The sequence below is a fragment of the Sinohyriopsis cumingii genome, chromosome 9, assembly GCF_028554795.1.
Source record: "Sinohyriopsis cumingii isolate HCF-2022 chromosome 9, ASM2855479v2, whole genome shotgun sequence".
Taxonomy (NCBI): Eukaryota; Metazoa; Mollusca; class Bivalvia; order Unionida; family Unionidae; genus Sinohyriopsis; species Sinohyriopsis cumingii.
Window position 1 is genome coordinate 55,261,366 of NC_142969.1, and position 15,260 is coordinate 55,276,625.

At 34.2% G+C, this 15,260-nt stretch overlaps 1 protein-coding gene across 1 annotated transcript in view; it reads left to right on the forward strand.

The window, feature by feature from the left end:
- Positions 1-15,260, forward strand: part of LOC149791850 (transcription activator GLI3-like) — a 213,162-nt gene that overhangs the window by 164,381 nt on the left and 33,521 nt on the right. The window contains exons 9-11 of the mRNA XM_089970358.1: positions 5,730-5,944; positions 6,878-7,004; positions 12,582-12,745. Of these exons, the coding sequence (XP_089826484.1) occupies positions 5,730-5,944; positions 6,878-7,004; positions 12,582-12,745 (506 nt within the window). The remainder of the gene's footprint in view (positions 1-5,729; positions 5,945-6,877; positions 7,005-12,581; positions 12,746-15,260) is intronic.

The following is a 15,260-nucleotide window of genomic DNA, read 5'->3' on the forward strand; positions in this document are numbered from 1 at the left end:
GTGCTAGACATCACTTTAAACTGCCACACTGCAGACATCATAACGATATGACTGGAAAATTGTTAAAGCTACATTAAAAATCTAAATCACACACACACCTCACTAGCGCTCAGCATTAAGAGGTTAGTGTTAGGACTGGTTGGTCTGGTGTCAGGATAATGTGGATGGGACATGATGCTTCATGTCTGTGGCATGATGCCCCAGTGCTAGACATCACTATAAACTGCCACAAAGCTATGTTAAAAATCCAAATCACACATGCACACACACACAACTTTGTAACATCACATAAGACAAATATTACAATGAATAAAGTTTAATGCATTTATTTAATTACTGTTGATGTTTTTAAAACAATCAAGCGATAACTGGTTTAGTTTGGTGTTTTATGGTACTAAAATACACATTGAAAGCTACTGAGTTTTAAGGCAGTCAGAGTAAAGTTCATTTCCTACAGATATGCCAGCGGTAGGAACCAAACCTGTGACCTTTGAATTGCAAGTCTGTCATTGTAACCAGAATCACCATTACTCCCAAATGAAAAATACTCTCCTGCATTATCATATATTGCTTATTGCATATATGATTTGTAAAACATGATCACTGATACAGTTGTCATCTCATTTGAATTTAACGATTGAAATAAGGTAAACTTTCATGCCTGATTCTTTATTTGTACAGATTAATATGTGTGTTTGTGTGTGTCCTTTATTTGTACAGATTAATGTGTGTGTTTGTGTGTGTCTTTATTTGTACAGATTAATGTGTGTGTCCTTTATTTGTACAGATTAATGTGTGTATTTGTGTCTTTTATCTGTACATATTAATGTGTGTGTGATTCCTTTATTTGTACAGATTGATGTGTGTGTTTATTTGTACAGAGTAATGTGTGTGTTTGTGTGTGTCATTTGTGGCAGTCACTCATGACTATATTGCCCTAGTAAAATTTGAATTGGAAGTATTTCAAAAACCATACTTTTTCCCTCTTGAATAAAGTTTGGAAGGCTAAATAAAGATAAAAGGAGAAAGGTAGAATAAAGATGATATATTGTATACCAAGAGAGAGAGAGAGAGAGAGAGAGGGAGGGAGAGAGAGAGAGAGAACAGTATTAAAAATCTTAAATGTTGACCTAGGTCAATCAAAATATTCATTAAGTGGGGCCGATTTTCCTATTTAAAGCTAAAGAAATTAAATTGCCTGAAATTGCTGTTATATTTGTTCATATTTTGGTAATCATTTACAGATTCAATATGTCAACTTGGTATCAGAAATTGTATGTTTTATCTGGCTGCCACTCTTTGATACTCTACCGTACAGTGGTTTATGCTTGCAATGTTAAATTACCTTTGTGTTTAGTGGACAATTATTAATTTTGAGTTTTACTTATTATGTGCTTTTAGGACAAACTTTATGGAAAATAATATGAATCATTTCCTTTTGGACAAAGTTTCCAAAGTAGCAGAATGCATGAAAAAAATACATTCAGAGGGTTGAATAAATTCAGTGTTATACGGTGTTTAAATTTCAGGTATAAAATTGGAATTCTATTCAGTAGCCCACCTCATTTAGTTAATGGCAAGGTGCCAAGTCATTAACACATGGTGGTACAAGGTGTGAGAGATGGGGGTCTAGAGGAGGTTGTGGTTGAAAGGTCTTAAAATGTTATATCAACTTCACTTTTAATTTTATTAAAATTTCACAAGCTTATAGAGCTTACTGCTGGAAAAACAGATATTTATTTAATTGTGAAATAATGCAAAGTATGCACGAGTTGAGGGTCAATAAGGGGGATGGGGTGGGAAATCAAATATTTTATCAGTTTTTCAGCTTCATTTGTCATTTTTAATAAAATTTAGTGGCATGTTTTCCCCTTACTGTAAACTTGATTTATTTTGTGTACTGTAATTGACATCAGAATGTTCATTAAAGCTTTACCCAGTGAAAGGATCTTGATATAACAAGAGAGGGAGGGGTCAAGACGTGGAAAATTTTTGCAGTAGTTGGACATTTGATTGGAGAATCCTACTCGACTGTTCAGTAGATAATAAAAATGTGAAATTATTTTAATATCATATTTTATGCCTTATTGTGCTTGGAGTAAGTGTCATATTATATCAATCAAGAATTTAATTTTTAAAATGTAAAATGAACACAAATTTTAGATTTATTTATCATAATTGTCAAGAATTAAAATTACTCTGTAATATATGCTACCTTTAAGTCTTATGCTGCAGTAAGACATAAAACATGTGGCATCTTAAGTCTCATGTCATAGTAAGACATAACACATGTGGCATCTTAAGTCCTATATCATAGTAAGACATAAAACATGTGGCATCTTAAGTCCTATGTCATAGTAAGACATAACACATGTGGCATCTTAAGTCCTATGTCATAGTAAGACATAAAACATGTGGCATCTTAAGTCCTATGTCATAGTAAGACATAAAACACGTGGCATCTTAAGTCCTATGTCATAGTAAGACATAAAACATGTGGCATCTTAAGTCTCATGTCATAGTAAGACATAACACATGTGGCATCTTAAGTCCTATGTCATAGTAAGGCATAAAACGTGTGGCATCTTAAGTCCTATATCATAGTAAGACATAAAACATGTGGCATCTTAAGTCCTATATCATAGTAAGACATAAAACATGTGGCATCTTAAGTCCTATGTCATAGTAAGACATAAAACATGTGGCATCTTAAGTCCTATATCATAGTAAGACATAAAACGTGGCATCTTAAGTCCTATGTCATAGTAAGACATAAAACATGTGGCATCTTAAGTCCTATGTCATAGTAAGACATAAAACATGTGGCATCTTAAGTCTCATGTCATAGTAAGACATAACACATGTGGCATCTTAAGTCCTATGTCATAGTAAGGCATAAAACATGTGGCATCTTAAGTCCTATATCATAGTAAGACATAAAACATGTGGCATCTTAAGTCCTATGTCATAGTAAGACATAAAACATGTGGCATCTTAAGTCCTATGTCATAGTAAGACATAAAACATGTGGCATCCTAAGTCTCATGTCATAGTAAGACATAACACATGTGGCATCTTAAGTCCTATGTCATAGTAAGGCATAAAACATGTGGCATCTTAAGTCCTATGTCATAGTAAGACATACCACATGTGGCATCTTGAGTCCTATGTCATAGTAAGGCATAAAACATGTGGCATCTTAAGTCCTATGTCATAGTAAGACATACCACATGTGGCATCTTAAGTCCTATGTCATAGTAAGACATACATGTGGCATCTTAAGTCTCATGCCACAGTAAGACATAAAACATGTGGTATCTTAAGTCTCATGCCACAGTAAGACATACAACATGTGGCATCTTTACACTCATGTCACAGTAAGACATAAAACATGTGGTATCTTAAGTCTCATGCCACAGTAAGACATACAACATGTGGCATCTTAACACTCATGTCACAGTAAGACATACAACATGTGGCATCTTAACACTCATGTCACAGTAAGACATAAAACATGTGGCATCTTAACACTCATGTCACAGTAAGACATAAAACATGTGGTATCTTAAGTCTCATGCCACAGTAAGACATAAAACATGTGGCATCTTAAGTCTCATGCCACAGTAAGACATATCACATGTGGCATCTTAAGTCTCATGCCACAGTAAGACATACAACATGTGGCATCTTAACACTCATGTCACAGTAAGACATAAAACACGTGGCGTCTTAAGTCTCATGCCACAGTAAGACATAAAACATGTGGCATCTTAAGTCTTATATCACAGTAAGACATAAAACATGTGGCATCTTAAGTCATATGTCACAGTAAGACATGAAACATGTGGCATCTTAAGTTTTATGTCATAGTAAGACATAAAACATGTGGCATCTTAAGTCATATGTCACAGTAAAACATAAAACATGTGGCATCTTAAGTCATATGTCACAGTAAGACATAAAACACGTGGCATCTTAAGTCTTATGTCACAGTAAGACATAAAACATGTGGCATCTTAAGTCATATGTCACAGTAAGACATAAAACATGTGGCATCTTAAGTCTTATGTCACAGTAAGACATAAAACATGTGGCATCTTAAGTCATATGTCACAGTAAGACATAAAAAATGTGGCATCTTAAGTTTTATGTCATAGTAAGACATAAAATGAACTTTGTAATTTAAGGACTTTTTGATTTGTGATTTGTTTGGGGAAAAAATGAACTTTGTAATTGAAGGACCTTTGGAGTTATGTGTCACATAAAAATGGACTATGTAATTTGTGGAGCAGTTTCTCGACAGGCCTGGCCCTAGGATGTGTGGGGCCCAAAGTAACTTGTGGGGCCCAAGGCAGCAAGCGATGAGCGTGGGGCCCCAAGCAAAGAAATTGCAATGTGAGTTAGCACAGGGACCAAGGTGGTTGCCTCATTCTCCTTGCCCTAGGGCCGGAACTGTTTCCCAAAGTCTTTTATACTTATAACCATCTTGCTTTTTTGTGCTGTGCAAATCTCCTGATACAGTTAACGTGTTTGTGTGAAACTTTCAATGCATGTGTATCACGATTAGAGCATGTGTTGCATATAGAATTGTGTTTTTTTCAGATAAATACTTTCAAGGTATCTTTTAATTCAAATGTTATTTACTCCATCCTTGTGAATGTCATTTATCTTTGATCATTTGAGATTGTGTCTGAACTATAAAGTGTGGGTTTTGTCAAATCGGTACTTTCTGAGTTGTCTCTAATTTTTGGGTGTGGTGTAAAGCAAACTGAATTGATATCTAAACTTTCTCAGAATAAATTATATGCACCCTTGGAATTGTATACCTGCACAGGTTGACTGCAGCAAATAGTAAAATAAATCCAGTTGCTCAGTCGACATTGTTTTAGTAGGCAGGAGTTATCTCACCTTTATGCCTTTATCTGTTTATAACTTCATCAGTTTCAACAAAATCGAAGATTTTGCTACAGAGTTTTGTGGTAAAGTTTGTAACAAACATCCTAGTGTGGTCATATGGTTAGACTGTGCTTCATGTAACAAACATCCAAGTGTCATTATCATGTTCAACTGTGCTTTAAACAATCCTTATTTTATTCTGTAAGTCCATATAAAAAAGAATTGAGTTGGTGCATCCTTCCTGTTTGCTGAAAAAAAATATATCACCAAATTAAAAATAATAACTACAGAATTGGTGACATAATATGATATTTTGAGCAAGTATATAAGTTAAAATTTTCATTAGAAGTATGATATGTAGCAGAAAATGGCAACGGTGGAAATTCCCGTACAAAAATTTGGTTATTATTTCATCATTTTTGCAGCACAGAGTAAAACTGATAGCACATTTATTTTAACTGTCTTATATAAGTGAAAAGTTATTTAAAACTGAATCCTAATACAATCATAGCCATAATGCATTGCAAAAAATTTCCCACAATAACTCTCTTAAAATGATGTGTATTCATGCAGCAGCTTCCATTTGTTTGCCATTGCCTGCTCCAAGCCATGTTTCTAACCAAAATTCAAGTTAATTTACTTGCTCAAATAAATTGGGCTGTCATATTGTAAAGGCATGTAGTTATCATTTTTATTTTTCTGAAGTTAATTTTCAGTACATTTTAAGAAATTGTCAACTTGATCCTTTTTTGAGAAGGTATTTAATTACAGATAAATTAATAGTTATTTTTAAAAAAAATAATACTAAGAACAGCTATCAATTTTAATTTCAGCTTCCTTAGGGACTGCCAGCCCTGCCCACCAGCAACTCCCTCAGAATCCCTACCTCCGTCCAGGGGCAAATGTGGGGAGTCTGCCTTCCTCACCATTCTTCCATCCCATCATGCCCCCCATGATGGGAAGGATGCCTACTGTGGGACAAATGATACCATCTACCTCACACATTATGCAACCTCAGATCCCACCTATGTCAAAAATAGACACTCAGGTAAATTGATTTATTTTCTTTGTTTTTTAAAAAAAAGTTTTCCTTCATCTCCTCCCTCATAGTCTGGATCACAGTCTTAGTTTTGCAATCAGTTTAATTTCAAGCAATGATTAAGAATTGATGGCACTGACCAGTTGATCGATTTAATACATGATGTCCATTCAGCATGATATTTATTATAGTTTGAGATCTTGACCAGAGTTTAAAATTATGAAAGTTAGTATGTAATTTAGGGCCAGTTGTTGTGAATATCATGGTACTTTGCACAAATGGCAGCCTGTATTCGCTCAGAGACTGGCACAATTCTACACAAAAAAAGAAAAAGTATATACCAGAACTGCCACCAGATTCTTTAATTGTAAAGGAAGCAATCACAGCAATATCATGTAAGTGCTCTTTATTTGACAAGCAAGGATATAATGCAACCTGGTTTACATGGCTCACTCCAGACCAGCATTTAACATGCCAGGTGCATCAATACACAATGTCAATACACAATCCTGACAAGATATTTTAGTAATAATTATAATTTTCATTAGCACGTATATTATACAGAGTAATGTAATTACATGTACTTTTTAATGTTCATGATGGTAAAATGCTAGAGAATTTTTTGTGAAACTTTTATTCAGATATGTTTTAGTTCCAAAGGGTCATATACTTAGTTTCAAGGTAGAATTTGGACCTGGGTTCAAGGTCAAAGTCCAAGTCACTATCTCAAGGTCGGCTTATTAGATGTCAGATTTTTCTCATATTTATGTTGTAGACAATGTCAAAGCAGTGCACATGGGTATAAGAATAGACACTTTACATCTTAACAGAACCGAATCTTTACAATACAGAGGTCAGAGTTCAGAATTACAAGAATTAAGGATATTAATCAGCAATAACTCTTGCTTACAGTAAATGCAGATTGATTTCTATTTTCTTCAGTCACAGATAACCACTACTACCAAAGAAGCAGCAGGAAGCAGTGTTGTTAGTAGTACAGTTGACCCTGTTGCTGAACATGAGACCAAAAGAAGTAAAGTCAAAAGCGAGAGAGAAAGCATAAGTCAGGGTAAAAATTGTTTTTTTTTTAAATCACAATAATAGTGAATTTAGAGGGTTGGGAGGGGTCAATCAACACCTCCCCTATCATATTTTTCAGATAAAATATAATTTGAAGCAAAATTAACAATTTCCTTTGAAAAATTGAACCCTGTTTAAAAACTCATGGATCTGGGTGGATATTAATGATGGCCCAAAGTTGTCAGTTTACCAATTATAGATTGCACAGAAGTAGATTCAGAGTTGCCAATTACAGACTGTACACAAGTAAACCCAGATTTACCAAAAATACAGAAGTAGACCCAAAGTTACCAATTATAGATTGTACAGAAACAGACCCAGTGTTGCTAATTATAGATTGTACAGAAATAGGCCCCAAGTTACCAGTTATAGATTGTACTGAAGTAGGCCCAAAGTTACCAGTTATATATTGTACTGAAGTAGGCCCAGAGTTACCAGTTATAGATTGTACAGAAAAAGGCCCAAAGTTACCAGTTATAGATTGTACAGAAAAAGGCCCAAAGTTACCAGTTATAGACTGTACTGAAGTAGGCCCAAAGTTACCAGTTATATATTGTACTGAAGTAGGCCCAAAGTTACCAGTTATAGATTGTACAGAAACAGGCCCAAAGTTACCAGTTATAGATTGTACAGAAATAGGGCCAAAGTTACCAGTTATAGACTGTACTGAAGTAGGCCCAAAGTTATCAGTTATATATTGTACTGAAGTAGGCCCAAAGTTACCAGTTATAGATTGTACAGAAACAGGCCCAAAGTTACCAGTTATAGATTGTAGAGAAATAGGCCCAAAGTTACCAGTTATAGATTGTAGAGAAATAGGCCCAAAGTTACCAGTTATAGATTGTAGAGAAATAGGCCCAAAGTTACCAGTTATAGACTGTACTGAAGTAGGCCCAAAGTTACCAGTTATATATTGTACTGAAGTAGGCCCAAAGTTACCAGTTATAGATTGTAGAGAAATAGGCCCAAAGTTACCAGTTATAGATTGTACTGAAGTAGGCCCAAAGTTGCCAGTTATAGATTGTACAGAAATAGGCCCAAAGTTACCAGTTATAGATTGTACAGAAATAGGGCCAAAGTTACCAATTATAGACTGTACTGAAGTAGGCCCAAAGTTATCAGTTATATATTGTACTGAAGTAGGCCCAAAGTTATCAGTTATATATTGTACTGAAGTAGGCCCAAAGTTACCAGTTATAGATTGTACAGAAACAGGCCCAAAGTTACCAGTTATAGATTGTAGAGAAATAGGCCCAAAGTTACCAGTTATAGATTGTAGAGAAATAGGCCCAAAGTTACCAGTTATAGATTGTAGAGAAATAGGGCCAAAGTTACCAGTTATAGACTGTACTGAAGTAGGCCCAAAGTTACCAGTTATAGATTGTACTGAAGTAGGCCCAAAGTTACCAGTTATAGACTGTACTGAAGTAGGCCCAAAGCTACCAGTTATAGATTATAGAGAAATAGGCCCAAAGTTACCAGTTATAGATTGTACAGAAATAGGCCCAGAGTTACCAGTTATAGATTGTAGAGAAATAGGCCCAAAGTTACCAGTTATAGATTGTACTGAAGTAGGCCCAAATTTACCAGTTATAGATTGTACAGAAATAGGCCCAAAGTTACCAGTTATAGATTGTAGAGAAATAGGCCCAAAGTTACCAGTTATAGATTGTACAGAAATAGGCCCAAAGTTACCAGTTATATATTGTAGAGAAATAGGCCCAAAGTTACCAGTTATAGATTGTACTGAAGTAGGCCCAAAGTTACCAGTTATAGATTGTAGAGAAATAGGCCCAAGTTACCAGTTATAGATTGTACTGAAGTAGGCCCAAAGTTACCAGTTATAGATTTACTGAAGTAGGCCCAGAGTTAACAGTTATAGATTGTACAGAAATAGGCCCAAAGTTACCAGTTATAGACTGTACTGAAGTGGATCTAAAACTGCTAATTATAGACTGTACATAATTAGGATAAAATCAATATCATGCCTAAAAAATCTGGCATTAACATACAGAATTTAGAGGAGCATGATTTTTCAAACATTTGCATTTTTGAAATATCAAACAAAAATGTCAAGAATTTTTTTTGTTTCTCAACATATTTGTTTTTAAACTCATGTAACCTTAGATGAAAAGAAAATCCATACAGATGTACATGTAATAGGTGTGTTCTATCTTTTATCATGTTTTTTTTTCTTTACATAATTTAAATTTTTAGTTCTAATTGGATTTAGGAAAGGATTAGAATCATTAATATTTTATGATTACAGACAGCTCAATCGTTTTGACTGATGCATACAAATGTGTAAAATTTGGCTGTGTGTTTGCTCTATATTGTGTGTGTTTGCTCTATGTTGTGTGTTTGCTCTATGTTGTGTATGTTTGTCTGCTGTCTGTTGTGTGTGTTTGTCTGCTGTCTGTTGTGTGTGTTTGTCTGCTGTCTGTTGTGTGTGTTTGTCTGCTGTCCATTATCTGTGTTTGCCTGCTGTATATTGTGTGCATTTGTCTGCTGTATGTTGGGTGTGTTTGTTTGCTGTCTATTGTGTATGTTTGTCTGGTGTTTGTTGTGTGTGTTTGTCTGGTGTATGTTGGGTGTGTTTGTTTGCTGTCTATTGTGTATGTTTGTCTGGTGTTTGTTGTGTGTGTTTGTCTGGTGTATGTTGTGTGTATTTGTCTGCTGTCTGTTGTGTGTGTGTTTGTCTGCTGTAATGTGTTTGTTGTATGTTGTGTGTGTTTGCTGTCTGTTATGTGTTTGTCTGCTGTCTGTTGTGTGTGTTTGTCTGCTGTCTGTTATATTTGTTTTTCTGCTTTATCTTTTGTGTGTTTGTTATGTTATATGCCTTTGCTGTTATATGTGTTTTCTGTAGATTATGTGTGTTTGTCTGCAGACTTTTATGTGTATTTGTCTGCTGCCTGTTATGCATGTTTGCTGTATATTATGTGTGTTTGTCTTCTGTCTGTTATTTGTCTTTCTCTGTATTTTATGTGTGTTGGTCTGTTTTTTGTTTATGTGTTTGTTTGTTGTCTGTTATGTGTGCTTGTTGCTGTCTTTTATGTGTTTTTGTTTGCCTGAGTTTCTTGTCATGTTTTCTCTTAATTAACCTTGTTTCATGTCTGCCTTCCTGTAGTGCATAAATTTTCTACTGTTTATCACATTTTCTTTTTGTATTTCTTAACATGACCTCACTGATCATAATCTTATTAATGACAGTAATAAATATTAATTATTGCCAACTTTTGTCATTTCTATGGCCATTCATTAAAATAGAAGGACCAAGAATATAGTGGTTTAAGATGCAAAAGTTCATCTAGAGAGGCAGACAAACTGACACATTTAACTTGCAGATTAGTTTAGTGTTTGACTTGGTTCATGTCTTTCTGTTTGTGTCCATTTCTCAGTTGTTCTCTTTCTTTCTATGTAAATAACTTGTCCCTATCATATAAGCAGCACAAATGTATGACACAAACAAGATAGGTATCTACCACTGTCATAAACTTTCCACTTGACTGTGTATCCTTAGTTGTTTGACTCTCAAGAAGCAGCTACCTTGATGTGCGTGTGTTATTGCCCTTGGCAATAATAATGTTATCAATGTCATTACCATTTCACTGTAGGTGCCTGCCCCGGTCACATCAGTTACAGTGATACCCTAGAGCACTGTCCTGCATTTGTCAGGTTTTATATGATTTGGTGGAACTTTTGACAGAACTTGAAAATAACTTTATTACCTGGGTTATATTACTTTTGTATGGTGTTGATTAAAAACTTGACACCTGTGAGTCACTTCATAAATTTGATGCCAATGACATGGTACCATATGTTGGAAACCATCACAGTGTTAAAGATGCAATTTAAATAGATGACAGAAAGTGGTATTAAAAGTTTTTGAACAAGGTGCGTGATCATAAGAACTATACTCTTTGCTGTGTTTCACATCTTATAATGTTTGGTATGCCAATAGTAAATAAAATCATGTTTGATATACCATTAATGAATAGAATCATGTTTGATATACCATTAATGAAGAAAATCATGTTGGATACACCATTAATGAATACAATCATGTTTGATATACCATTAATGAAGAAAATCATGTTGGATATACCATTAATGAATAAAATCATGGTTGATATACCATTAATGAATAAAATCATGATTGATATACCATCCATGAGTATAAATCATGTTTGGTACCCCATTAATGAATAAAAATGTTTGATGTACCTTTGATTATTATAAATTATGCCTGATACACTATTGATGAATAAAAATCATATTTGATACACCATTAATGAATACAAATCATGTTTGGTATATCATTAATGAATAAAAATCATATTTGATACACCATTAATGAATAAAAAATCATGTTTGGTATACCGTTGATGAAGAAAATTTGTTAAGTAGCTTTTTCTGTTACTAGATACCATGGAATAACTGTTAAGCCTTGTATATAAATGTCATTCTTTTTGTGTTAAACATTTATAAATGTTAGGTGCTAAAGTTTGAGTTAAGCATAATAATTAGGATTAATTAATTAATTAGCATAATTAATTATTCATGATTATTAAATGTCAGGTACTAAAGTTTGAGTTAAGCATAATAATTAGCATTTTGCATCCATAATTAATTATTCATGCACACCAAGACCAGTTATTAAAAGTGGGTGTGATGTTCATTGGACAGTTTGACCACTCTGGTGGCCTACTGGTTAGAGCATCTGCCTTGGATGCAGGAGGTCGCAGGTTTGAACCTCGGCCAAGTCATACCAAAGACTTATAAAAATGGTACTAGCAGCTGCCTTGCTTGACTGATGTTCATTGTACAGTTTGTAAGTAACTTTGACTGATGTACATTGTACAGTTTGTAAGTGCTTTTGATTATATTCACTGTACAGTTTGCAAGTGCCTTAAGCTGCTGTTTGTTGCACAGTTTATAAAAGAGACATATAATAATGAAGACATAATCTTCATAAGTATGCTTATAAATTACTGATTTTTTTTTTTTTGATAAAAAAATTTCTACAACTCTTTTCAAAAAGTGAATTTAAGTAAAATGTATCAATTTCTACTTATGCTATGTTGTAAATACCAAAAGATCGCATACACAGGACCAGAACATGTGCATACAATAGGCCATACATAGACATCCAGCACATGCCTATCGGCGTGGATTTGATTATTGGGCTCGGTCAATGTGGGTATGTGAGAAAGCTTGCCAGTAGCTTGCTGTGGGTTGGTTGTTCTTACTCGGGTTTTCCCCAAGTTCTTTCTCCACCAGTTATACTAGCTGCCATGTATACCCTATCCTACACTGAAAAATGGCATTAAACCCAAAATAACAACAAAAATTAAATAATCTTTTACTCCAAAAAATCAATAATCTGACACTCAAAACATTGCCATTTTGTAGTGGTTAGCAAAGAAAATAAATGCATTTAAAGAAAAGGTTTCTATGTTTTATAATTAAAATTTTGATTATTTTCCAATTCATATTCTAAACATTTCAACTTAGAACATTTTTTAGCAAAAACAAAGACTTAGTAGTTTCCACTTTTTAATTTCAGGTGGTCAGTATGTAGACGAGGAAGAGGGGGAGGAGGAAAAGCATGGTGGGGATGGACTAAGGTCAGGTCATGCCCCCCAGGAAGGAGAAGCTGATTTCATTGAAACCAATTGCCACTGGGACGAGTGCACCAGGGAATTTGAAACACAAGAAGAGTTGGTTAAGGTGACGTTAGGTTTTCACAATAAAAAATTACTTGTCTTATTTTGTAGCCATGTGTGATATATGTATAGCTCAACTGAACTAAGTGTAGGAAAGTGTATGTTAGTGTTGGTCTTATAAAATGTATATCTTGTATGTTCAAGTCAATATCATAATTATATATTGCCTTTCCAGCCATGAAAGTTGATTTGCGCATTTCTTCTTCAATAGTATTACACCAGCAGACCAATATGAACTACTTTTCATGCTCATTTATGATGTACACCTTTACCCAACTCAGGTCATGACCTTTACCTTACTCTGGTCATGACCTTTACCCAACTCTGGTCATGACCTTTACCCCACTCAGGTCAATTATAAGACATTGTTACTTGTACCATCACCAAACTTTACGTGCATGTATCCAGAGAAGTACTTTGCCATGAATCTAAAGTTGGTTGCCATGATCTCCTTTAGTATGTCACTGTTTGTAATACATCTGTAATGATTAGGTTAATTTGGGTATACATCCTTAAAAGTAAATCATTACCAAATCAAAGAAAAGAACAACTGTGACCTACATCAGTCACTATTGGTCATCTTGTACATATAAAAATCTCTTGTTCCTAAAGAAATATTTTGCAGGCACATTTTACCATCTTCTTTGGTTTTCATGGAAAAGAGAGCAGAGATGTAAGGAAGATAACCATTTGCAAGAATCTCCTGCTGCTTGTGTAATCCACATCAGTTCTATTTCATGTGTTTGAAATATATCTGTTACCAACATTTGGCATTTTTATTATTGTTGTTAATGGTAATCATTGATATTACATATATTTGATCCATCTTTCCTTAATAAAATAGAACAAAAGAACAGGAAATACTGTTTAAACGCCATTCAGTTTCTTAAATACAGCATTTAAAATCTAAACTATTCTTATACACATGTAATTTGTCCTAATTTGTCATAAAAGCTAACATTAAAATGTAAAACACAGACATTCTGACAATTTAAATACACCGAAAGTTTAATGACTTACACTCACAAACTGTGATGTAAACTTCAACTTAAAACAGAATAATGTTTTTCTTGATTATACGATATTGATTGAGAGAAACTGTGATAGATCCAGAAGATTAATCAGCTTGGTTTTTGAGACAGAAGAGAGAAATAAGATGTGTCCCGATACAGCATATCCATTGACAATGATCGAAATAACAATTTATGCAATGTGTATTCTCATTTGCATATCAATCAAAATATGATTGAGATTTTGCATAGTTGCGCACATATTACCTGCCAAAAAGTTGCTTCATTCCTCAAAAATGACAGATATTGTATTTAAATGATTTGATAAAGTGGTTATTTCTCAATAGATCTTAGAAGTTTGCTCTATTGAGAGATGATCATCCATTTTACAGATGACTAGGTTTGTGTGTGCCACTGTCATAAAGGATTAAATAAAGCCAATGTACTGGATTGAAACCCTCACTTGGGAAATTTTAAATAGCATCTAAAATGTGTTAAAGTTGTTTTCTTTTTTATGTAAGAATAGCAATCATATTTGTTATTATGTCTTTAGCATTTGCCAAATTCCTTGAATGTATTAAGCTTGTTGCCTTTAGACTTAAGCTTCATTACTTAGGGAAGATAAAGACTGTTTTGATGTGGAGGTGAACCCTCCCATCTGCTAGGGTGTCCTAGCCACCCCCTGTCCCTAACTGGTTTTGTTACTATTGCAACTCATCAGAGGGAATAATATGGGTTGATTCATATGTTCAGCTGTTCACTGTATTGTGTCGGCATGTGGCTTATATCCCCATTTGTCATCAGTGTTGCCAGTGTAGCTGGTATAGCTAATTGTAAGGTCATTGACTTGTATTGTCACGACTCATAAATATAGCATCTGGATTCTGAAATAAACCATTGTCTTGAAGCTGTATGTTTGGATCCATTAAAAAATTTATTTAAAGAGGGGTATAAAAAAGAAGAATAGACTATGGAAACTTTGTTCTCATTATAAATCCACAAAGTTAATTTCTGTATAGCAAAACATAGAATTGCCATGTCATTGTATAACTCATCTGTAGAAGTGAAGTCTGACAGAGTATTGAATTGATTATCGGTAAACATTCCTTGCAGAATCTTTAGGTTATCAATAGGGTTTACATACAGTTGGTGTATGATTTCTTCCACTTCTAACACAGTTCCACGAGGCTTAAGTTCTTGACAGGCCATGTTCATTAATTAATCTGATTTTTCCATATGTTACCTTTCTTGTGGAGTTACCTTTCTTGTGGAGTTAGACAAAAAGCATTTCAATGTATGATGAAATTGATCTTTTCTTTTAAAAATCTTTCCACGGTAGGGATTAACATCTTGGTCTAAATGGGAGGTTAGTAATTTTAAACTTAATTTAAGCTCGATTACTTCCCTTAAATGTATTAAAACTGTTGCATTTTAGGCTTAAGCTCAATTACTTCCCTTGAATGTGTTAAAACTGTTGCATCTTCGGCTTAACGTCTGTTACTTCCCTTG